Source organism: Panthera tigris, chromosome A2, assembly GCF_018350195.1.
Source record: "Panthera tigris isolate Pti1 chromosome A2, P.tigris_Pti1_mat1.1, whole genome shotgun sequence".
NCBI classification, from domain to species: Eukaryota; Metazoa; Chordata; class Mammalia; order Carnivora; family Felidae; genus Panthera; species Panthera tigris.
This window is the reverse complement of record NC_056661.1, coordinates 145,159,542-145,184,781: the sequence shown is the minus strand read 5'-3', so window position 1 is coordinate 145,184,781 and position 25,240 is coordinate 145,159,542. Positions and strand designations below refer to the sequence as shown.

Genomic DNA, 25,240 nt, shown 5'->3' with positions numbered 1-25,240 from the left:
TTATTTGCCTGGCTTCATTCATGAAGCTCTCATCTTTCTGTTACGGCAACGGATTCAACATTGTTCTCTGGCCATGAAAGGCCCCCCTCACTCCCTCTCCTCATCACCCAGTGTTAGTCGTCCTTTCTGCTAACGTTAATAGATTGCTACCAGTGGTTTTACTGGATGGAGTTCACCTTAGATGCCCTGTAACCTCTCCTTGTTATCAACCAAATTATTTAATTAAAATTTTGTCACAGAAGTTTCAGAAACATTCTACTAATACCATTCTTATTTGCTTCCTTAATCTGTCTCTCTGTGTCTCTTACTTAAGTGTCTTATGTCTTTACTTGTACATAAAATCCAACCAGTTTGCCCCAGGCTGTGATTATACCCTTGTTCCTGATGGTTTCCTTACTTCTGTTCATTTGCCTGTAGCCTCCCTGCTTAATCAGAACCAAACTGGGGTTCATATAATCCTGTGTTACTCAGTGTCCACCCTGCCTCTCCATTCTTATTTGATCACGACCTCTGTCCCTACCATAATCCCATCTCTCCTTTCTTTTTTTCTAAATACTTCAACTGACCCATTCTAGGTCTGTGTTAGCTTCCGCTTTCTTCCTCCTTCCCTTTCTCCTGCAGAAAACCCTACCTTGATTTAACCACAGTCATTCTTTGATCAATCCCCTATTGCACTGAAATAATTCTGTGGTCTTGATAGGTACACTCTTCTCTATGGGTCAGCCCGCTGCCGTCATCTGTTTTCAGCACGCTCTCTGAATTCAGACCTGCTCTTCACAGGATTCCCACCACTGGCTTTAGTTATTTCTAACATTCCAATCTCGACTGCCTCAGCTCACCAGAGCCTGTTGGAAAATATCTGGTCTCCTTCATTTGAAATACATGGTATTTCAAATAAGTTCCTAAGCAAATTCTCCTCCAGCACCTAGGCATTAGCGTATCTCTTACCATTGCCAACTGCCCCATGGCCTTTCTGGCCTTTTGTTTGTGTCTTCCTTTGCTTGCCCGACTCTTTTGCAGCCTTGGAGATCCTATTAAAACTGTCGCGTCCCTTCAAATTTTTGATTTCCCCAGGCTGTTAATCCTGCACTCCCACACAGCCCCGTTAAAACTTAAAGAACCTACGGGCACTGAGTTGCAGCGTCACAGGCATGTAAGGAGACCTCTCTCTCTCTCTCTCTCTCTCTCTCACACACACACACACACCCCTAGTTAACTCCTAGCCAATCCACTCTTGGAGAAAGAGGTCATGACTCCAATCTGACATGTTTGTTTACACCTTTATGTGGAATGTCAGCGTGTATTGGCATTTACTACATACTTGGCGGGAAAGAGGGAGTTCAAAGACTGAGCAGAGAGGTCAAAGTCCCATTACCCAGATTGTCACAGATGGTCTTTCCATCTGAGTCTCTTCTTTCCTGCCCTTCCTATCCCCCAAATAACTCTCACTCCCCAATTTCTAGTATTTTTTGTACCTATAGGCCTTTTTCAAACCATGGATTAAATCCTTAAATGCCTTTTCATCCATACTTAATAAATCACCCCCTCTTCCAACAGTTCAGAAAATCCCATCTTCTTCACGAAGACTTCCCTTTCCAAAAATGTGTCCCCCTACCTCCATTTCTTTCTGAATTTACGAGTCATCCCCAAACATATAATGGCCCACTTGCTTTTCCATTTTAAGACACTGACTTTGCCAGTACTGGAACCTCATTACTGACCTATACTGTAGGTTGAAAGTTGACCTAAAGCAAGTTCATTCTGGTGTCCTGTGGACCCCCTGTTGGTCCGCAGTCTAAAGATACAATATTGAGAGACTCTGGTGTACTTAGTGTTAATTTAATGACCTGTGTGCTTTTTGCTTTTTTTTTTTTTTTTTTTGCTTTGTCAGCTCCTAAAAGTAACGGTTCTCACATTTTTCAACTTGTAGACCCTTTTGACAGGCCTGGCAAAAAAGGTCCCCAGTTATCCCCCCTGCCGCTTTCTTTATACAGATACGAAAACGTTTTTGCCCAGGTCGTCTTTTCTGTACTTTTCGACAGGAAAGGTGTGGTCTATGTACGGCGGGGAATGGTTTTTAAAGTCATTCTGTGAGACTGCCTTTTGGCCAGGCCGCAGGCTGCTTTGGGGGCCACCAGCCGTAACAATACAGAACACGGCGCTGCGTACGGACGGAGGCCCTGGGCTTGCACTGCCCCTGACGCAGGCTTGCCTTCTCTTCCACCCCAGCTGCAGGCACCTTTAGCTGCACCATGAAGTTTACCGTCCGGGACTGCGACCCTGACACCGGGGTTCCAGCTGAGGAGGGGTATGATGATGAGTACGTGGTGAGTCTTCCCGGCACAGAGATTCACTCTGACACCCTCGCACCACCCAGTGACCTCTGCCTGCAGAGAACATTTTGCTGGCGGCACCTGCCATGAACCTACGGGCTTTTATTCTCAAACGGGTCACAACCGAGGAGGACCTGGGCCAGTCCTCCTCTGTGACAGGAGTGTGTCTTGCCAAAGAGAATTCCGATTTACCCCTTAGTGACGGATTGAAAACAAAACTCACTTTGTTAGGTCTTTAAAAATAGGGGTGATTAAGAGATGAAAACGCTTACGCGATTTGCCTGGAGATCAAGGAGTTTTACGTGAAGGATTGGGTTTTTCCGTTTTTGTTTAGCAGCTTTTAGTTTGCTTATAACGTAGCCACAGCATGAAATGAAAAACCCTCAGAGAACGTAGGGAAAAGCTTAAAAAGTATCGACCTGCTGGCGAACGTGAAGTTCAGAAGGTCGTCAAGTTCAGAAGGTGCGGCAACCTGACTTCTTTGTACCCCGGGGCTATAGGCGTGGCTCGGAATACAGCTCCCGCCAGGTGACCTGTTTTCTTGCTTTCCTTTGCGAAGGCATATGCGGGTAGATTTATCCAGACCACGGAACTTAAACTACTTTAGTGGCAGAGTTTATCCTAGGCTCCTGCAAAGGATATAACGCGGAATGATGAAAGCATGCTAATCAGTCCCGTCGGCCTGGGCTGCGTACCGGAGGGCCTTCATTTACTGACCCCTGCTTGTTACCTACTAGCTGGAAGATCTCGAAGTGACTGTGTCTGACCATATTCAGAAAGTCCTCAAGCCCAACTTTGCTGCTGCCTGGGAAGAGGTGGGAGACACCTTTGAGAAAGAGGAGACCTTTGCCCTCAGTTCTACCAAAACTCTCCAAGGTGAGAACAATTTTGCTCTCGGTGTATTGCAGTATAAAACCTAATAGACCTACTTATTATTCCACAGTAACTCTTTAAATATCTCGTAACCTGTTTCACTGCCAAGGCCAGGATCCCGTCTGCATCATCTAATGGAATCAACCGGGCTCTAGTCTGGTAGCCTCCCTCCACGGGGCACCCCTTCCATCCCCAGCACGTGCAGGGGCAGACCCCCAGGCTGAGCCTTCCTGACCCTCTTGTATCTTCTCAACACAGAAGCTGTCAACAACATCATCACGTTTCTGGGCATGCAGCCATGTGAGAGGTCAGACAAAGTACCTGAGAACAAGAATTCCCATTCCCTCTATCTGGCAGGTAAGAAACCTCCATCAGAGTCTCCCTGTGTATGGTCGCAAAATAGGAGGGGGTGTGCAGGGGCATCTCGTGCCCTGCTACGGTTCCATTATCCCATTATGAGTTATAATTTGAAGGCCTATTCATATGAATAATTTGTTTCAGCTGTTTAATTATTTGCGTATCCTTAACGTTGTTCTCTGAAGAAGTAAATTTGGCCTCAAACACTTAAATCTCTCCCGCACATACCAATGCTACCACTTCCCCACCTTTGAGTACTCCAAGTCAGTATTATTGAGTACCTCCTATGTGCCTGGTATCACGGAAATATAAAAGATTGCTTAGAATTTGTCCACAAGATTCAATTCTCACCGTAAACACAAATCTCTAGAAAAGCTAAACTAAACTAATAGGAAATGCAAGCAGAGCACGATATAGTTCATTATTCAGAGCTTCTTGTGAGTTCTTAAGCCAGTTTTCCTTGCTTTTTTCTCTCAGGTGTATACAGAGGTGGCTATGATTTATTGGTGAGGTCCAGGCTGGCCTTAGCAGACGGAGTGACCATGCAGGTGACTGTCAGAAGCAAAGAGGGAACACCTGTAGATGTTATCTTGGCTTCTGTTGGATAAATTGTCACTGGGCAATGAATGAAGTTGATGGCACAGTTCACTGTCAGTGGGCTTTTAGACTAGTGGCATGAATTTCCCGGAATTAGACTTTTAAGGATTAATGTTCTTTGGAGAAGCAAATTAAACATTTGGCCCCGAGCCAGCAGATCAAGCAAATATCTGTTCTTGTGCATGTAAATTTCTTTTTTCTTTTTTTTAAATTAACACTGGGTCAACTTTGGTATGATAGTACAGCTTTGGGTGATGTTGCAAATCAAATACTATCCTGTACCCCAGCTGCTTAACTTCATCACATTCTTTAATCTAATGTGTGTCTGAAAGCTCCTGACAATGTTGGAAAGCTTTTATCCCAGAGGGGTGGTGGGGGAGGGGAAGCCGGAGTCCACTTTTGTCAAAATTCATTTTTATTAATAGAAAATAAACACTTATTCCAGTTTCAGTCGTTATACTTCAAGTTGCTAATAAAAAAAAAAAAGAATTTAAAATAATCACTCAATCATCCTGTTTTGACTAAGACAGTGAAGCTGTGGCTTAAAAAAAACGTATTCAGCACCATTTGCGCATAGGCCTTTCAGAATTTGTTCTTAAAGTTTCAGAACTTTCCTGTCTACAAAGTACAGGAATTACTGAGCTACAAGAGGAAGCTTCTCTAGGACAACCAACGAGAAGTTAAGTAATCGTCATAAAAGGAATCCATGTACATTCAGCACGGTAACTTGGACTATACAACGATCCCCTCCCCTCCAGCTCAGGAGGGACATGCTTCTAAGCACTGAGGTATGAAGAGTCAGACTGTTATTTGCTGTTAGAATTAGCTAATAACAGTAAATCTCTGGCAAGGATGCTACTGGTCCTTAACATCCTGTGATTTTTTAGGAAATTCTGTAAATAGTTTGGGTTTAATTCAGTTTACTCAGAAATGAAACCTGTTGAATAAGGTTCACTACTCTGCCAGAGTATCTGCTGGTTTAGTATCCTTATAAAATACATATAATACATGCAGGTAAATCATAGTATTAAAGTATACTTAGAATACTGCATATTCAAACCAAAACCTAGGTCAACAAAATGCCTATCATTAAAAGCAGCTGATGGAACGAAATCCAAAGTTATGACAAGGGAGACTCACTCTCACTAAGCCGTGTTGCTTAGAGAAGTTATGAAAGCATGTGCCCTTACGGCCATTTGAGGACAGGTAAGGAGACCCCCCTCTCCTCATTCTTTACCATAGGATTCCAACCGAGGATGGGCCAGAAATTAGCATTTCTACACATTCCAGAAAAGTCCACAGAATTGTCAGAAAGACTTTAAAAATGTCTGTCTTTCTGAATCTGTGAGTAGTCATGCTCATCAGAATTTTCTGATAGCACAAAGACAAAGGCAAGTCCATACACTCGCTCAGATGTTAGAAGAATGGGAGGTGGACTGTTCGGGCCATCCTTAGCCAGAGCTTCCGTGGGCTTTTTACTATATGCTGATCACAAGTGAGTCAGGTGGACTTTTGTGAGAGAATAGCGTTTGGTGGCCAGGACCTCTTTTGGGCATTTCTTTCTAAGTGGAATACACAACAGGTAAGGGAGTAGGGGAGGTAATACAGGGAAGCTACTCTTTCCAGCTCAGAAGGAGTTGATGAAGCCCATATATGCATTCAAGAAGCCCATGGGATCCTCTAGCTGTGGATAGTGGCTAATGTGGTCATCCAGAATCGACACTGTGGACCGCGGCAGCGTTTTCCTAGTGGAAGAGAACAGCATGTAGGTGAACTTGAGGCTGGAGGGAGGGGAGGGATGCAAGCCAGTGGGCAGCCCCAGTAAATGCCCTTACGGACATACCACACTGGAAGGAACCAACAAAGAGCTTATTCACCTTCTACTTTGGAATTGTATCTTAGGCGGGTAAACCTGCCAATTCCATTTATGACATAAGCAGACTAGTTCTTAACTGTTCATAACCCAACAGACAACAACTTGAAAATATAACACTTTGCAACACCTGCCCAGGCAGGATGACTTCCAGCTCCTTAGAGAAGCATGAGGCATCAAACGAGTGGGCCATTCAGAAACTAACCGTCCAAGTAAAGATAACAAAAGGCCTTCCTTAACCCTGGCCGGAGATGGGGCGGGGCGGGGGGGGGGGGCATTCTGTTTAGAATTAAATGTACACTATTTACTACTGGGTTGTTTCTGCTAGGCCGTGTGAAGGTATGGGACAGTCTCATGTGACATAATCAAGATTTCGTATTCCAACACCTTCTGAGTAAGTTAAGCACCTAGAGAAAATAACAACCAAGGAGAAGGCACTTTTCCACAGTGAACTCTTCTCAAGCTCTCCTTACAGTCTGCTCAGCTGAGGTCGAGGAGTTTTACAGTCAGACTAAAGCAAACATTTAAAACAGATCTACTTCCGTTCCTTGGTTCACATGACAGCTTTTTCGTACCTGTACACCTAGGAGCATGTGGTAGCCATGACAGTGAAAACAGGCCATGTAAATCAAGACAACGTAAACCTGAATTTTTTCATCTTTCCGTTTACGAAAGTAAGATTCCCCAGTTCATCTTTTTATGTGTTTCCTAGATGAACAGCCAGTGAGGGCAGAGACAGTGGCTATCCTGTTCACCACTGTCGCCAGGAACAAAACAAAGACCCCTGAGGGAGACTCACCTGTACAGCTCCAAAAACTCTGGATAGGGGTTTACGGGATCCAGTGGCCCATAGATAAAATGAACTAGGAAAGAGAAGAGGAGTGAATTACTAAAGGTCTCAAATGTACTCTCCTACCCCTTCAAAAAAATTGTTTTTCCAGTCTTCATTGAGAAATAATGGACATACGTCACTATTTAAGTTTAAAGCATACATACATCATGACGATTTGGTGTATGTATTTTGTGAAATGATTACTGAGACAAGTTAACATCTACCTCGTATAGATACGATGAAAAAGAAAAAAAAAATTCTTGTGATGACAACTCTTAGGATCTACTCTCTCAACAACTTTCTTGTTGGCTGTAGTCATTATGTTGTTCATCACATCCCTAGTACTTACTCGTAAGTGGAAGTCTGTACATTTTGACTACTTTCCTCCAGCTTCTCCCTCACCCCACCTCTGGTAACCACAGATCCAATCTCTTGTCCTCTGGGTGTGGGGGAGTTTTTTTTAAATTCCACAGTGTGATCTCCGTAAGTGAGATCATACAGTATCTGTCTTTCTGTCTGACTTCTCTCATTTAGCATAATGCCTTGTAGGTTCATCCACGTTGTCACAAATAGGAAGATTGCCTTATGGCTGAATAGTGCCCACTGTATACATACATATATATCACAGCTTTTTTATCCATTCATTGATAGATGGGCACGCAGGCTGTTTCCATGTCTTGGCTATCATAAACAACGCAGCTATGAACACAGGGGTGCAGAAACCTTTTCAACTTAAGTGTTTTCATTTCCTCTGGATGTATTCCCAGGAGTGGAGTTGCCAGATCGTATGGTGGTTCTGTTTTCATTTTTTTGAGGAGCCTCCATACTGTTTTCCACCGTGGCCGTCCCCACTTACAATCCCACCACCACTGCACAAGGGCTCCCTTGCTTCCAAATCCACACCAACACTTACTGTCTCTTGTCTTTTTGCTGATGGCCATTCTAACAGGTGTGAGGTGATATCTCATTCTGGTTCTAATTTGCATTTCCCTAATGACTAGTGATGTTGAACTCTTTTCATGTACCTGTTGGCCTTTCCTATACCTTCTTTGCAGAAGTATCTATTCGCGTCCTTTGCCCAGTTTTTAATCGGCTTATTTGTTTCTTTGCTATTGAGTATACACATTCTTCATTCATTTTGGATGTTAACCTCTTGTCAGATACATGGTTTGTAAACATTTTTCCCATTTGTTGGTTTCTTTACCTATACAGAGCTTTTTTAGTTTGATGAAGTCCCACTTGTTTTTTGTCTCTAAATATCTTTTTTAAAAAAATTTTTATGCTTAGGGGTGCCTGGGTGGCTCAGTCAAGCGGCCGACTCTTGATTTCCGCTTGGTTTGTGAGTTTGAGCCCCGTGTCGGGCTCCGTGCTCACTGCGTAGAGCCTGCTTCCACCCCTCTTTCTGGCCCTCTCCCGCGCAGGCTCTCCCTCCCTCTCTCTCAAAAATAAATGTTAAAACAATTTTTTTTTTTAATGTTATGCTTAGAAAATCTAGCTTCTTTTAATGAGTAGGTTATAAGGAGCTCCTGGGAGTAAGCCTAACACTTAGTCCGTTTGGGACAGTTCTCCTGTACACAGCCATTCAGTCCCTCCTCCAGCTCTTCTGTGCCTGGACCGAGGGGACTAAGCCACACTGTGCATGTCCTCCTCCTATGAATCCAGGATACCATCATTATTTAGGGCCCTCTCTTCAGTTATAACTGACCGCTGACGTTTTAAATCTTGGGCACCAGCTACTATGGATGAGACACTGCACTGAGTTTTTTCTTTTTAAATCTATAAGAACGAACAGACACGTGAGCCCAAGACACCTCCAGCCTCTCAATTAGTATCTAAACCGCCTTCTGTTGCGGCACTTCGGCATTTGACGTGGCGGCCGCTGACGAGGCCCAGCACGAGAGCCGGCCCAACTCCCACTCCTGACAGTGACCCCAGCTACCCCTGCAGTGGCATCTCCCTGTTTTCCACACTTCGCTCTACAACTCGTGTCACTGGTGTCCAGATGCTGGGAGTAGGGCCTGCCAGGTTAAATAAGAGATGCCCAGTTAAATGTAATTTCAGGTAAGAAATGATTTTTTTTTTTTGGGGGGGGGGGTATAAAGATGTCAAAATACTGCAAAGCACATACTTATTCTAAAGTACTTGCCGTTTATATGAAATTCAAATTTAGCTGGGTGTCTTGTATGTGTATTTGCTAAATCTGGCAATTATTTTAGCTCCATAGTCCCTCAGTATTCCTATCAAAACGTAATACAGAAATACTCACTGGGAATAGTTACAGAAGCAAGAGCTCCCACCCAGCGTCTTCTAAACTTCTTCCTCTGGTTGATGTACTGTAAGAGACTACAGGACAGGTAAGTCAGCAAGAGTAGGACGAGAAATCTTTACTGTTACAGGAAGGCAAAGGCATCCCAAAACGAAAGCCGCTACATTCTCACTTGAACGCGGCCTGAGGATGCTTTGTACAAGACAGAGAGCTCTCCCTCTCAGTCCCTGCTGCAATGGAAAAGATACGAAAAAGGAAGAGACCTGTACTTTGAGAGGTACTAGGCTCCTTTCACAACTGTGATTAGACATTTTGAAGCATTTTAATATTAACAAAAAGCCCAAAGTAGGATTTGCTAAACTCAATTGGCCAGTTACTGATTTAGCATTAGAATTTGCAGCTGTTCATCTAAACTCCGTACCACATGCCTTCTGCTCAGGGCTCACTATTCTCCACTTCTTCCTTCTCAGCGCAGGACTTTCTCGTTTGCCTCACAGACCATAACCGACCCCCTCGTGAGAGGGAACAAGCTAGCGAGGAACAGAACGAGGAATCCTACAGCTTTCCCCACTTGCCAAAAACAGAGCTTCTCTGGAAACCAAAAGAAAGTGTTGTTATTTCTTACCTGTCGATGACTAAGTTTCCATCATTGTTGCGGATCCCTGCCCACATGTCCCACAGCTCACTCTCAGAGGGGCGGGTGTACGGCCCAAAGACTGGGGTGAGACTGAAAGAGCCCGAAAGAGCAGAAAGACACAGGTGAATGTTAAAGAATCCAGAATGTTAAATATGACTGGAACCTCACAGGTCACAGAGTCTGACCCTTAACTGATTTGTGAATCCCTTCCACCGCTTCCCTGGCAAATGGCCAACATCTGTGTTTTAAAATCTCAAACCCTGGCCCAGAATTTTAATGGCAACTTTTCACTACATTGTTCCCAGGCTATAGCGAATCAATAATGACTTACCCTCGGGAGAATACAAAGAAGTTCATCAATCGTGTCAGGATGGGTGACAGCACGCCTCCATCTTTGAGGAGCTGTAGGTAAAGAGGTAAAAATCAGGAATTGAGAGAAAGAAAACCACTAACCAGGACAGAAGTTTCATATTAGGAATTTAAAAAGGACTTAAGCCAAATGTCCTTCTACTGAAACATTTCCTTACTGGCTTTTCACTTCTGTTTTGCCTACCTGCTCTCTCATGGAAGGCAAACCTATTTGTGGTTCCCTTTAAGATTACCTTTCTACGCTTCACGAAATCCCTAAGATTTCTAACTGATGTATTCAACTTTAGGATCTGATCTGTTCAGACAACATGCTAATGACACAAATCTCTAGATAGCTGTATTTCTCCAAGTATTTGTTGATCTCTTCTTCTCAGAAAGGAGGCTTTACCTAGAAACTGCTTCCATTGCTGTATCTGCGGATACAGAAGGAAAAAACTAACTTTATTAATGTAAATTCCTGAGGAGAGCATTTTAACTACAGCCCATTACAGTAGGTATGGCCCTTATAAAGGTCCTAGCATTATTTATGTTGGTATAAATCTTAAAAACTCAAGATTTTGGGGGCGCCTGGGTGGCTCAGTCGGTTAAGCGGCCGACTTCGGCTCAGGTCACGATCTCACGGTCCGTGAGTTCGAGCCCCGCGTCGGGCTCTGTGCTGACAGCTCAGAGCCTGGAGCCTGTTTCAGATTCTGTGTCCCCCTCTCTCTCTGACCCTCCCCCGTTCATGCTCTGTCTCTCTCTGTCTCAAATATAAATAAACGTTAAAAAAAAAAAACAACACTCAAAATTTTGTCACTGGAGTGGCCAACCTTTTGGAGTAGGAGAGGACGGTGAGTCTCAGGAAATATACCTATAGGAGAAGAAGAGACTCATGTTAGTTATTTACCAACAATTTTAAGTCAAACACAGGCTCATTATCGGAGACTATCTCCCGATTTACTGTTACATTTGGGGCCTTTATTGCCAGAAACGATAAAATAAACAAAACTTAGTTCTTTCATCTAATTACTTCTCCAGGGAATTCTCTGTTTAACAGGTCAGATTCTGTCCTGCTGGGATTACTTTCCCCATTGTAAGAGTAGAGAAACAGGGGAAAGCTAATGTATGTGATCATCCATAAAGCTGACTGAGCCTGACTTCCCTTGGCCTTTCTTTCCATTCTTCACAGTACCTAGTATTGTTAGTGATTTGGGCTACAAAAGAAACCAGTGGTTTTTTTTCAGGAACTGTAGGTCCCTGGGACGGGGGGGGCGGGGAACCAAAAAACCTAGAGTTTCCTTTTCCATTTTTCTCCACAGTCAATGAGAGAAAGCCATGAGCATCACTGATAAAGGGAGAGACTCCCGTCCGAATCTGCCCTTCTGGTATTCAGGGGACATCTGGATATTCATGGACTTACAAGTCAGGCTCAATGGCACTCAAGGAAAAAGAACCCCCTCCAAAAGACTGAAGCAAAGGTTCAGTAATTTCTAAGTGAAACCTGGCATTACCATCAATTAAGAGTTTTTGGGGGGCGCTGGGGTGGCTCAGTCAGTTGAGCATCTGACTCTGGATTTCAGCTCAGGTCATGATCTCACTGTTTGTGAGATGGAGCTCTGCATCGTCAACCACGGAGCCTGCTTGGGGTTCTCTTTCCAAAATAAATAAAAATAAACATTTTTTGAAAGATTAAGAGTTTCTGGAACAAACCACAGGGTATCAGGAGCGCCTGTGGTTCCATCACAACTATCTGCATAACCCACTGCAGCCAGTGCTCTCCTCACGACCAACCGTGGTGGTTGCTAGACCTCCCCACAGATCTTGCTGCGCGATGCATTTACAAAGAAACACGTGTTACTGTAACGCAGCTTTCTATTAGCTGTTTGTCGATACGATTAGTTTCTTTCGTGATCCTATTTGTTTTATTTTCTATGTTTAAAAACATTCTGAGAAAGAGTCAATAAATCTCATTAGAGATTTCGTAGTTCGTGGCATAAGAAAGGTCAAGATCCTCTGGTGTAATTATGTCTGCCTGCAGTATCATGAGATTACTGTTTAGATGTCGACATGATATCTACATGTGGCCCTTTGAGGCTACACCTCACTTTCCACCCACCACCACGGCAGTTACCTCCATTTGACAGACAGAGACTCTTTATGGTAAGCCGACCAGATCGATTCTGCTTGAACCTAGAAATGGGTGAGGGAAACACACATCTAACTCAGTGGACACACACCAATGCAGCAGCCGAAGACAAACTCCCAAGAGGGAGAAGGACTAGAAAGAATCCAGGAACAATTTATTTTTCCCAGCATTTTAAACCAGTGATACCTGTGAGCAGTATTGAAGTCTATGACCTCACTGACCTATAGAGCAGCTCCTGAGCAACGATATCTCCATAGTCATGAGACAAAAGGTTGATCCTGCGGTTCTGGAGCCCCAGGTGCCGCAAAAGAGCCTCCACAATGCTGGCCTGCTCAAATATGGAATAGTGATGTGGTCTCTAAGGGGAAGAAAGCCCAGATATACAGGATGACGTCATGAGTGCTGATCTGTCTGCCAGCCTGACCCTCTGTTGTCCCAACACCACCCCTCCACCAAAAAAAAACACTGGTCCCATCTAGATGCCGCTTACCGGTTTGTCACTGAAGCCAAAGCCCAAGAAATCAAGGGCGATCACTCGATGAAACCTGAGGGTCAGACCTTCCCAAATCTACAAGAACGAAAAAGAGGATCTGGATTTTGTAATCCTGCGCCTCTGCTCTTCCAACCTACAGTACAAGAGCTTCATCCCCATCTTGACTTAACAGACTTTGATAAAAAATCTCATGAAACCACCACAGGCCCACAGATGATCCTCTTGGTTTACTCGTAATCTCCATTCAGGGAAAAACTCGAGCATTTTTAACTTGTCAATGATCCTTTCCAGATCACCAAAGGGTTTTTTACTCTCTTACAGTACATGAGAAACAGTTCTACATTTAATCCTGTTTTATTAAGCAATTCAAATAGCTAAGAACCTTGCAGTCCTGATAACACAGTCCTTGATTTTGGATTTTTAAAGATATAGTAGGATCTAGAAATCTGATTTCATTACCTTGTACCAATCATAGCTGGATGTTGGAAAGCCATGCAAAAGCACAACTATCTCAGGACTTCCAACCACACCCACAGAGTCTGGGAAAAAGGAAAGAAATCAGTTAGGCTGGCTGCCTTAAAAAAATAATCTTGAAAATATTAAAATCTACATAATCTGGCATAAAGGACAAGAAACCCTGCCTAAATTAATGAAATAAAAATAAATTCATTTTTAAAATGCAAGCTTACTGCTTTACGTAAAAACAGGCATTTGATGATTCTCTTTTCATCTGTATATTAAAAACTTGTCAATAGCACACTTTATATGAAAATACTTGAAGGCAATCTGCTTAATTTCACTTAGGTTTTTTAAAGTATTTCCCCATTTCTTTATATTACCAATATGTAAATTGTTTTTCACAGTAAAAAGTAAACTTGCACAGTTAGAAGTATACCATCACAACATAAACACTACAGATTTTTTGTACCTTATTAATGGCCTCACAAAAATTCTCTGAAATATAGCAACTCTTCCTCAACCTGGTGAACACCTTAGTTTATCCTATTTGTCCAGCACTTTTATTTCCCCCAGGGGAGACCCAATCCAGTATCAAAAGCATACTGCTCAAACTATTAAAAGTTCTAACAAGTATAAAGAAATATTAATACAGACATGAACATTTTTTAATGCACAGGCATCTTTTAAATTAGTCAAACATTTAAACAGGGAAAGGTCTTGTTAAAAGTATTAGATTTAAAATGGACACATTCATGCATACTGCCAGTGGCATGAGATTTGAGAAGGTTTGCAAAAATAATTTAATCAAAAGCAATTAAAAATATTCTTGAGAATTAAAGAAAAATTCTTGAGAATCCATGCAAATAAAATCATTCCTTTTACAAGTAGTATAGTTTGAAAATATATGGAAAAAATAAATATGTTAAACATATACATGAAGATTTCCCTTCAACATTGACTATGTGAGACATTAAAAAACTAGAAACAATTAAATGACCGGTATAGAGGAAATTATATACTTACTTAATTGAATACAGCAAATGAGAGGAGGTCAGGAGCAATAATGAAAAACGGTTTATGACAAACATTTTTCGTTATTGCTCTTGACCCCCGCCCAAAAGAAATCTTTCCCAATCTTGTTTCGCAATTTCTTTACCTATAAAAGGGGTTAATAGCGCCTATATCCAAGTACTGTTGTAAAGATTAAACGAAATAATGGAGATTGAAAACCTAATCCAATGACTAGCATATGATAATTACTTGACAAGTAGCAGTCATAACAATAATTATCAGCAAATTAATTTATACAAGGGTATAAGGCTTAAATCGCATTTAGTTATGCATGCAACGAACAATCTTTATAGAACACAATAAAATGAAATCAGGGACGGAGGGAAACAGAACCAACGGTAGGTCTGCGGAATACCGTTTATATTACCCGACACTAGGGGCGCTCAAAAGAGAAAACCAATATCTATCAATACAAATGAGGCTATGAAGAAAAATTATACTGAAAAGTCAGTTCTACAGAAATTGAAATTAATTCCACCGCCCCCGCCCCCCCCCAGCAGTTTTCTTTGAGCTTCCCTGCTATGGAGTTGATGAGGGGAATTAGTTCATTCCTTCAAGCACACTGCCCAGAAAATGGGGCTTTTCCCCGCCATCACTGAAGGGCAACAGAGACCAATGGACACAAAATGAGTACCTCAGTGGGACCTATGGGATCTGTACATGCGGGGGGCTCCAACGGCCCTCGTCTTACCTTGGTAGAAGATGCGCAGTCCCTTGTAGGTGAAAAATTTGCCTGACGACTTCCAGGAGTGAAGGGCAGGGGAAAGCTGGGGGGGTGGGATATGCAGGTAGGCCGCAAGCAGGGGCACAGCCAGCAGACCCACCTGCACCCACCACTCCCTCATCCTGTAGGAAAACCAGAGACCCGAGGTAAGCAGTCGGACGAACCGCACATGCTTCAACAAGCCCCAGATCGGTAAGATGGGGTGGGAAAACTCTGTACCGTGCAGCGACTGCCTGGCCCTCCATATGACGCACGGCAGAAAGTTTACCCAGAAGAACGTAAGCACACCTCTGCCTGCTACGCAGTCACCATAACTGCTCACCATTCTAGGAAAAAATATATTATTTTAATACGTAATCTTCCCCCTCTCCTTCCCACTTTAATCCCTCAGTGTGCTTCTCCTTCCTCCCATTGTGCTTTTCCCCAGACGAGAAGAGGTTTTTTTATGTGAAGTCAAAAGAAGTATTGTGCCCCTTTTCACTGACTTTTATCAAAGCTTCCCCAGAAAACAGTAATGATTTCCTTCATATTGACACAATAAGCTCTACCCCCCCAACCAGTAAAGTGTTACATACAGATACACAGATGTAGTTTTTTACTAATGATTTTTTAAAAAGCATGTGGTAGTAGCCTCTGTCCTTAAAGCAGAGAGCCGTTTTTAATTTTTTTACTATTTATCAATTCTCTGACCCCAGTGAAGCCTTGGTACTGCTCTCTCAATCTGTGCTGAGAAACGGCTCCAGGTAAACCGTCTGTGAACGTAGGAACCTCGGTGCACTGCGTATTCCAACATAAGCAGCTTTGTCATGACCCACAGTATCTAATCTCCTGATTGCTCAGGGCAGGAGATTATATTTCTGCTCTACTGGGCAGACTCTTGAGGAAGCTCCCATTTATTTAATTTTTTAGGACTGCTACCTCCCACCCTGCACACACCTCAAAAAACAAAAACAAAAACAAAAACAAAAAGGCAGAGCTCATGCCCAACATCTGGAAATTGCTTTGGTCTCTGGAAAGAAAGGGCTGGCTTGCATACCCAACCTTCTCATGCCCAGGACTTCAAAGGTCCAGGTCAGTCTATCCACAATGATGAGTGCTAAACGGGAATTAGGAATAGTTCTGTTTCTAGCTTATGACTTCGAATAGTCGCCAGGGAAAGAATTAGAAGTAGAATGGAAGTGCTCTCAAAATAACCAGATTGGAAATACTTTCTAAAACTAAAGTTAAGAGTTGTCAAGAAAACAGAGCTTACAAATTAGGGAACCCGATTGTTAAAGCCCCGCTGGAGACAGCTTTGTGCGAGTACACATACCCTTCCACCAATATTACCTGCAGACTGGACACAACCCCTACGCATCACAAACTGATCCAACTCACAAAATGCTTTTTTTTTTTAACTCTAAAATAAATAAGACTGTGGTTCCACAGTGGTTAAAAAAAAAAAAAAATCCCTCAAAAAATCTGAGCAGCATCTCTCTTTTTTAGGCATCACTTAGGGCAGTCTTTTTTTTTTTTTTTTTTTTTTTCTTCCTCCAAAGTAGCTGTCCATAAAACAGACCCAATGATTTGGTTGCACCTTTCAAGTTAATATTATGATTCCAAAAAGTGCCCGCAAACATGATAATTATCATCACAATTTTCACCCCCTAATAGTGCAGGCTACAACCCAGTACCTCCTTGAAAAATGAGATGACAAAAGGCATCAGGTTTAGCTATCATTAGCTATCATCTGTCCTGTACTTCAGCTCATACATTTCATCACCGCCACCCCCCCCCCCCCCACCAGCCGCCCCAACCCGGGCTTCTTCATCTCATTCATTCAGGGGTTCCAGCAGACGCATATCTGCAATGACTCAGCACAGAGCTAGGGAGGGGCTACTAGAGGAGCAAGCAGAAGGCTGCAGGGGGCGGGGGGGGGGGGGGGGGGGGACAACGACCGTATACTTTCCACTCCCGGACACCTCCACCCTCTACACCTCCTCTTTTACTCCAAGAAAGGAAAGAGGCAACCTTTCAGGAAGCCGTTTTCTGGTTTCATACCTCCGTAAAAATGCCTCTAACAACGTTTTAGGATTTTTAGCAGGGAAACAATCTGGCAGTCAGTAGCCAAAACGGGTTAAACATTTTTTGACCAAAACCTCCATTACTTAATGAGCCACGAGTCAAAAGTATAAATCCTGCAAACCCCAGTAGCAAACCTTCTGGAAATTAATAACCTCTACAAGCCTTGAATTCTTCATCTCATAAAGAGGAAAACATACATTTAAAACCACCAAATTTGCCACCTTAAGGCATCGCGCTGAGACTGTGAACTATTGTGTAAACCAATGCAAACAATTCACGTGTAACATTAGGACAGTTTGGTCAAGTAATCATTTTCGCTTGGCTTCTCATTACTGAAATCCGAAAAATACTTACGCCTCGGTGATACGGTACTGCAAGTTCTAGTCACACCTACGCAGCAACTCACGCCACAGCGATACCAGGGTCTTCAAATCCTAAGTCGCGCCACAACGATACCGGGGTCTGGAAATCCCAAACTGCGCCACAGCAATACCAGGGTCTCGAAATACTAAATCGCGCCAAGATGATGCGGGGGTCTAGAAATCTTAAATCGCGCCAGGGTGACGCCGGGGTCTAAAAATCCTAAATCACGCCAAGGCGACACCAGGGTCTAGACGTTCTAAATCGCGCCAGAGCAATGCCCGGTTTCAAAATCCTAAATCGCATCTGAGCCATACCAAGACCTAGAGCGCCAATCGCGCCAGAGCGAGGCCGGGGTCTAAAAATCCCAGAGTCTTAGGGGTAAAGCCGGGGTCTAAAAACCCTGAATCGCCCTAGGGCGATGCCGCGGTCTAGAAATCTTAAATCGCGCCAGGGTGACGCCGGGGTCCCCAAATCCTAAATGACGCCACGGCAACGTTGGGGTCTACATATCCTAAATCGCATCCGAGCGATCCCAGGGTCTAGAAATACCAAATCTGGGAGATCTCCAGCCCGGCACATTCTACTGCGTGCAGGAGTGACATCCCCTCCCAAGTAGGCAGACAGGGCTCAGAGGACAGGCAGGCGCGCCACCCCGCCCCCCCCCCCCCGCCACCAGCCCGGGTGGGGTCTTCCCTCACGGGAGTCGAGGTCCGGCAACCCCGGCACGGACACGCACATCCCCACCAGCTGGCCCGCGCCCTCTCCGGGACGGCGGCTTTGAGCCAGCCACACCCCCTCGCGCCGGCCGCGCGCACCCACCTGCGGAGGCGATCTCGGCGCACCATGGCCGCGTCTTATCCCATGCCGCCCGGCACACGGGATTGGAGCACCGGGCGCCGCAGCACCCGCGCGGCTGGCCAGGGCCGGCCGGCCGGCAAGGCGCAGCCTACAGCCCGCGAGGGCGGCGCCGGCCGCGGCAAGCAGCGAGCGGCCACCCGGGAGTGCGCTGCGGCACTGCCCGAGGCGCGGCTGCCGCAGAGGAAGGACGGAGAGGCGCTGGTTGCCGCGGCAGTGCCGAGCGAGTGGGCACCGACTTTTAGAGCCCACCCGCGCCCCGCCCCTGGTCCGCCCACCGCGCCGCAATGCCCCTCCCGCCGCAGCCAACGCCTCGCCCCACCAGCCCTCCCCGCAGCCCTGCCGCCGCCGCAGGGATGGAACTTTCTTCTCACGGCAGCTCCTCTAGGGGGCACCTTTAGGGTTGTCGACCCCGCCAGCACTCCGCTGCTCCTTCACAAGCCGCCCCCCCCCCCCCCCAACTCTGAGCTCCAGGTTCCGCAGCAGAAATTCTCCTCTGGCGAGTTAACGCCACAGGAAAAGGCAGACTCTGAAACCCGAACGTACACCCCCACCCGTGGACCACCACCCACAGGTTCCCCAACCCCAGAGGTGGCCCCTCGACCTCAGGTGTGGTGGGGCTCAGGGTGGCCAGCTGTGGTGCCTGCTCTCGGTCTATACCACGCCCGAGGCATGGGTTCCGTCCAGAGCAGTGGTCTTCGAGTGCCCCACACCTCGCAGGTCCCGAGCTGTGGGTAACCATCAAGGACACAACCAAATGTCTGGGAAACAATAAGCTCTTCTGGACCTCCTACCAATCTCATCAGCTAATTCGGGGGGTGGTGGCTAGGAAGCAAAAAGGGCAAAACTTGGGGAGAAGTCTGGGTTCTCTCGCTCAACCGCGGCCATGGCCGCGGCGCCAGGCACGTTTCCTTTGCAGCAGCGCTACGTGGTCCGCATGCCAGAGCCCCGCCGCAGCCCTCTCTCGGCGCCCGCTCCCAGCCAAGGGCCGGTACAGCACCAGAAATAATGATCTTCGCATTCATGCGACTAAAACTCCCCTTTTTTAGAATGCCGACTGAATCACAACGCAAGGACGCCAGTGGTACGGGAAAGAAGGAGGGAATTTTTTTCTTCATCGATAATCCTTTAAAAGGCATATATTATGCCTTTGAAAAGAAAAGTGTAGAGAATCACAGTGTCTGTGTTCATTTTCTGGCTGTAAACTTAAACTCTGACGAACGCACGCGGGCTGCGAGCGAGCCAGGCAGCCCAAGCAGTGCCGGCTCCCTCCAGCGGGGGCGCTGCAGGCCTCTCTTTCCGCTCGCACCCGCCCGCGCAGGCCGTTCCGCGGCAGACAGCGCAGCCCAGCACACGAATCGCAAAAGGCCAGTCCCGCCGAGCCCGGCCAAGCCCACCCGGCACCTAACATCGCACAGGGAGCCAGGGGCCGCCAACCAGACATAGGAGGAACCACCACGTATGGGCTATCATCGAAACATGTGGCGCAACCCAGGGTACATTTCTAGTGGGGTCCGATTAACAGGGTCGTGAAAGGGACCTACAATGCGCGCTAAGCGCCGGAAATACGGAGATGAATGCGAAATGGCCCCTGCCACAAGATGCTGACCATCCGGTGGGGAAGACAGACAAGAACCGATGCTGCTTAAATCTTCCCTTTCATTTCCTGGCAACATTTTTTGACAGGTTGGCCCCCTCCCCCTAACATGGAAGGCCCTTAAAGGCCAAGCCCAAGTATTATTCACCTTTTGTATCCCCAGAGCCCGCCACAGTGCCAGCCACAAAGCAGGCCCCTAATAAATACTGCATGAATAAGTACAAGAATTTGAGGGCGCACAGGGGAGGAAGTAATTAAGGGGAGGGGGGCGGGTAGTCTTGAATGATGAATAGACATTTACCAGAGAGACAAAGAGCATTCCAACCAGAGGGGAGGCATTTGCAAAGCACCGGAGGCGCAGGACCGCACAACCTTTGGGGGAAAGCTGCAAGTCCTTTAGGCCTGGTGCCGACAGGCAAAAAATTAGGCTACAAAGAGTATTTCATCCTGAGGAGTTCGGAATTTGTCCTAAAGAAAATGAGAAGCCACAGATGGATGTAAACCCTTTATGGCTTTAATTGGTTACTCACCAAAATATAAATCACTCTCTTGAAAAGTAGAGGATTACCTATTTTAACGACCACCTTTTAAGGACTGAATTAATTACTTAGCAAAATTTAAATCAGTCAACGGAGTAAAGGTTTTCCCATTTTAATGAAGACAACAGTAACAACCTTTGCATTATTTTCTTTTCGTATTCGTCGTCCATAGAACCGTGGAGCCCCACGGATTCCACACTTTCACTCTCACCACACCAGAAGCACCAGCACCCAAGATGAAGGCGGTTTTGTATTTAATGAACTGAATGCTCACAAAGGATCTTATTCTGAAAGCCACAGAACAAGTGGGCAGATAGGAGAAACTGTTGGGGGGAGGGGTGAAGAGGGGACCGAAGATGCTCTGGAAGGCAACAGGAATTCTAAATCGGGCACTCAAGGGAAACGCTCCTGGACAGAGTGGCTAGGAAAAGCTTCCATGGGGAAGGAGGAATCGAGGGTTGAGGACTTCAAACCCGGAACTTGCTTAGGCGAAGAAAACATTCCCATTCGGAAGACCCTCCAGTGCAGAGACAAGGAGTCTGAACACGCAGAGGGTATTATGAGAGATCGGCTTGGCTCAAGCTGGGAATTGGCTTTCCAAAGTTGAGGGAGAAAATGCTAGCGATAATGCCCCAGGAGCCAAAGGGTTAATGAATTTCCTAAATGTGCCTGACTTACTTCCAGAAAGAAGCTTCCTCCACCAGGGAGAATCCGGCTCAAGGTAAAAAACAGTCCAAGCGTCTGAGAAAACATGTAACCGTACATAAATCCAGAGTCTGCCTCCGGCTTGCTCTCGGTACATACACCCTTTCCGTTCTTGGGTGCAGACAACACACTCGACCGACATCCCATGCAGCGCACTCCCTTGACCAGTAGCTTATCATGCACTCCTGTCACATTCCAACTCTAAGATGGTCCCACATAATAAGTCCTCGGTTTGTGCAAAAAATAGTGCGGAACACTCAGCATTCATTGTACAACAGGGGTGTGAGATCAGCAGGGCTGGCGCCGAAAGTTCAATAATCGTATTTTTCTAACCCCAGTCTGAGACCTATACTATGACAGGCACAAGGCTATTTCTGTAGACAACGAGACAGAACTGGGACTTCCACTTTGAAGAGCCACCTATAATTATCGATTCAAATAAATGGAGGAAGTTCAACATGGGAGAAATTTGGTCAAACAGCAGCACATATTAGAGACTTAGGGCTTTAGGTGACAGTCAATCAATGTGATATGGCTCAAAAAATGCCACTGTAGATTGCAGAATGTAATTAGAGAAGTACCCAGGATGAACTAATCCTACTCTATTTTGCTAGTTAGACTTCACAGAAAGTGTTTTATTCTGTTTTACAAAGCAATGTAAGAGACCCATAAACAGGAATGCGTTCAGAGAGGATCACCTAAAACGCATTGCAAATTATGTCACCGAAGGCATAGCCGCTCTCATATTTTAAGCATGAATCTTCACCAATTTATCCCTCATCCTTACAATAACTCCGCGAGATGACTATTTTCGTCCACATCTCGCAGAGAAAGATACAGCGGCTCAGAGCACTGAGTGTTCGTATGTAACGGACTGGGAACTGAACACAGATGTGTCTGGCTCCAAAGCTGGCGTTCTTTCCACCACCCCACACTGCCTCCCTGTTTAAAATAACTGGGCACGTTCAGTTGGAAGAAAAGAAGCCTTGTGGAGTGAGTGGAAGAAGGAAATGTGTTAGCAGTCCTCAAATATTTGTGGAAGCAGCATTAGACATTTTATTCTGTACGGCTCCAATGAGTGCAAATTGTAGAGAAACAGATGTCGATTCAACATCAAGAATTTTCCAACAGTCAGGTCTGTCTAGGGAGACTGAGTGGCTCAGCCATTTGGGGACGTGACAGGTTCCCCATCACTAGGGGCTGGGTAATCCTGTGGCAGGTATGCAAGGTCTGGAAGAATGCATGAATGACCTTTAAGGTTTTCTCCCACCTAACAGGAAACTAAGGATCAGAGAGGTATTGGAACCTGGCCAGGGTGACCCTTCTCCGGAAGGGTCAAATCCACAACTAGGTCTTCCCTAGGTGTCCCTCAGGCCACCACTCTTTGTGCAACGTGATGTTTCAAGCAGAGGGCAAGACAAATTGAAGAAATTATCAACAGTTACATCAACCGCCCTCTCAGCCAAACTTAATCCATACATCCCCAGACTGTTTTTTTTTTTTTTCCTCTTCAGGCTCATGTCTGGGTAAAAGTCTTTGGCTGCAGAAAGTTCAAAAGATGTGGTAGAGAAGCATCAAGGCGAATAATCCGTTAGCCAGATAAAACGAACCTAAGTGACAGATAGCTATTTCTATAGATTACAATGTCACTGGGCACCCCTAAAGTATCTTTACACACCTCTGTATCACTCCCATAATCCCACACCTGGCGCTGTTCCACTCGTCCGTATCTACAGTCCATCTCCCACACTCACACGGATACGTAGGTTGCAAGATTCCAAATAAAATTGTCTCTTGCATTTTTACAGCTCTTTGCCTTCCACGTATATTATTATCTCATCTGATGCTCACCACAGCCCTCTAAGGAAAACAGCTACCTTCTTGCATACAGACAAGCAATTTCCTAGCTGCCTGGGGAAGAGGGGACTGCCACACGTCACTTTTTTCTTTTTTTTCTTTTTTTTTAAACCACTTTCCACACTAGATTATTCCCCCCAGCCTGGATGAGTCAACCCAGAGGCAGGTGTTTCGCTCTTCCTCCATTGCTATCAGCACCTCACACCTTCCTCAGCTGTCCTCCCCCACCAGGCCCTCCAGTGCCCCCGCCCACACCACTCCTGCAGCGCTTCCTCCCGAGTCCCGAGTCCCTGAGTCCCCTTACGACCGCCACACTCGCCTGGCACCGCCCAGGCGGTGGCTCCAACTCCCGGGGCAAACCCCCCTCACGGCGCCCGGTGGCCGCGTCCCCGCACCCCACACTCGCCCAGGCCCGTGTGGCTGCCACCTTCCCGACCACGACCACTACGGCTGTCCCCCGAGTGGGAAGGCACAGCACCCCTCACCCCACCCCCCACCCCCGCTCCGAAAAATTCGAGTCCGGGTTCCCTGGAGGGGCGGTCAAGCCGACTAATGTTGTCAGGGGAGTCACGCCTGGGGGCGAGGGTTGGGGGACTTGTGTGCGTTCCCGTCTGACCCCGAGGCTCTGGGAGGTGACGACCGAGGACCTCGCGCACGTGGCACTTGGGTGGCGCGCACGCCTCGGGCAGCCACCCACGAACCCCAGCGTGGTCCTGCACGCCCCAGCGTATTCTCACGCCGTCCTGGGCCATTGTCACTCAAAGCCTGGCCCCCAGGATGGGTGTGTGCTCCACGCACACTAGCCACAGACCCCAGGTGTGGCCACACCCACTCTTCGGGGGGCCGGGAGGGCGAGGGTGGAGGGTCACTGATCGCCCGCCCCGTCTCTTACCTGATTCAGGTAAGACCTGGGCTACAAGACTCCATGTTTGGGGGAAACGGTTGCGCATGCGCTTCCTGAGGCCAGAGGTTCTGGGCCTCACCCCAGTCCCCCAGGGAAGACCCGGCCAAGCCACCGAATACCCGGCTCTGGGCTAGAGCGTCGCCACCTCCGTGCACCGGCCCATCGCCCCCAACCCAGCATGTGCTGCCGCCTTCTCCCTGCCGGGCGTCAGCGCCACCTATGGCAAAGGGTATGAAATGGCAGACTGTGCCTTCGAGAAGGCTTCTCGTGGACTGGATCCACGAGGATAAAATTTTATACGGCCTAATCTCATATTTGTACACGATAAACTGAAGGCCAAAGAAGAGATATTTGGGGAGTTATTAACGATGTAGAGATCTTTGGTGAGACTTCCGCATCTCAGCCGTTCGTTGTACCTAAAGGCTCCCCGGTCTACACCTCCAGCCCCGTCCTCCACCCCCAACTCTAGATGCCTGTATTTGCCTGCCTTGCGTTCATCTTCACATGAACGGTGCACAAACATCGGATACGGAAAAGGGGCTACGTTCGCGACCCTTTCTCCATTTCCTTTTTCCCACACTACCAACTGACTCCCCAGAGCCTGTGCTTCCTCCTACATTCTCTGTCTTGGTGAATGGCGTTACCATCTACCCCAGTCTCTCACACACAGTCACCGATACCTGTGGCATAACGGAATGAGGGTGAAGAGCCCAGCACCTCTGGGGATAGATGCCAGCGAGTTCCTCCCTTCCCCCTCCTTTCCGTCTTACCTCCCAAGGGTCTCTTGACTTCATCTGGCTCCCCTCCGTTCCCACTACTGTTTGCCCTTATTCAGGCCTTATTATCTCTCACCTGGACCACTGCTTCCTAATTAGTTTCTAGGCCTCCACCATCACACCTTTCCAATCCATCATTCTCACACCTGCCAGGGATTTTTCTTAAAACCCTTTCCCCACTCCCTGTTGCCAACGCGAAATGCAAACTCTTTAGCTCGGCATGCAAAACACCTCAAAATCCGGTCCCTCCTCTAGAATCTTCTCTCTTGCCCTTCCCACCTTTCCCACCACCCGAAACTTCATCGTCTAACCAAAATTACTAATTGTAGTTCCTCCAAACCCCGTAGGTTTCCTTTCTCCGTGTTCTCCAGGTACACATGTTCTTTCCCCCTCCCAAATATAATTTCCCCACTTTACTACCTGAAAAATTCATCCCTCACGGCTCAACTTAGTAGCCATACTCTCTAGCAAGCCTTTCCTTAAACCTTCCCACAGACACAATCACTCTCCCCTTTATGACATCTGTTGTCCCTTGCACACCCTTCCACGGTGGCACTCATCACACTATTGT

The 25,240-nt window shown here is 46.3% G+C and overlaps 2 protein-coding genes and 1 long non-coding RNA gene across 9 annotated transcripts in view; 2 read left to right on the top strand and 1 right to left on the bottom strand.

The window, feature by feature from the left end:
* COPG2 (COPI coat complex subunit gamma 2) overlaps nt 1-4,565 on the top strand; it is a 114,771-nt gene extending 110,206 nt beyond the window's left edge. For both annotated transcript variants that reach the window (XM_042972439.1, XM_042972449.1), the window contains 4 exons: nt 2,230-2,327; nt 3,071-3,209; nt 3,465-3,563; nt 4,041-4,565. In XM_042972439.1, coding sequence (XP_042828373.1) covers nt 2,230-2,327; nt 3,071-3,209; nt 3,465-3,563; nt 4,041-4,171 — 467 coding nt within the window. In that variant the 3' untranslated portion in view covers nt 4,172-4,565. The remainder of the gene's footprint in view (nt 1-2,229; nt 2,328-3,070; nt 3,210-3,464; nt 3,564-4,040) is intronic.
* Nucleotides 4,558-25,003, bottom strand: MEST. 6 transcript variants are annotated; one of them, XM_042972473.1, is made up of 13 exons: nt 24,981-25,003; nt 15,229-15,335; nt 14,977-15,131; nt 13,215-13,294; nt 12,753-12,830; nt 12,484-12,620; nt 12,248-12,306; nt 10,947-10,987; nt 10,100-10,170; nt 9,757-9,858; nt 9,132-9,208; nt 6,833-6,896; nt 4,558-5,905 (listed from the first exon to the last, which is right to left on the bottom strand). In XM_042972473.1, the coding sequence occupies exons 2-13, from the start codon at nt 15,252-15,254 to the stop codon at nt 5,788-5,790; spliced, it is 1,008 nt and encodes a 335-aa protein (XP_042828407.1). In that variant the 5' UTR covers nt 15,255-15,335; nt 24,981-25,003; the 3' UTR covers nt 4,558-5,787. The 6 variants fall into 6 exon arrangements, with proteins under 6 accessions (XP_042828407.1, XP_042828398.1, XP_042828416.1 ...); XM_042972464.1 differs by lacking the exon at nt 24,981-25,003 and adding an exon at nt 23,882-23,942; XM_042972482.1 differs by lacking the exon at nt 24,981-25,003 and adding an exon at nt 18,256-18,274.
* On the top strand, nt 8,852-11,656 carry LOC122234768. Its single transcript, XR_006212723.1, has 5 exons — nt 8,852-8,926; nt 9,262-9,408; nt 9,602-9,890; nt 10,074-10,184; nt 11,436-11,656. It is a non-coding gene; the product is annotated as an uncharacterized LOC122234768 (long non-coding RNA).
* Nucleotides 25,004-25,240: the final 237 nt, after the last annotated feature.

Excerpts from the sequence above, each read along its gene's own strand:
- MEST (XM_042972473.1), bottom strand. The coding sequence starts at position 15,254 with ATGGAGGGCCAGGCAGTCGCTGCACG. Across the intron at positions 10,988-12,247 it reads TCTCTGTCTGTCAAATGGAG|GTATATTTCCTGAGACTCAC; the intron begins GTAACTGCCGTG and ends CTTCTCCTATAG. Across the intron at positions 10,171-10,946 it reads GTCCTCTCCTACTCCAAAAG|CTCCTCAAAGATGGAGGCGT; the intron begins GTTGGCCACTCC and ends CTTTACCTACAG.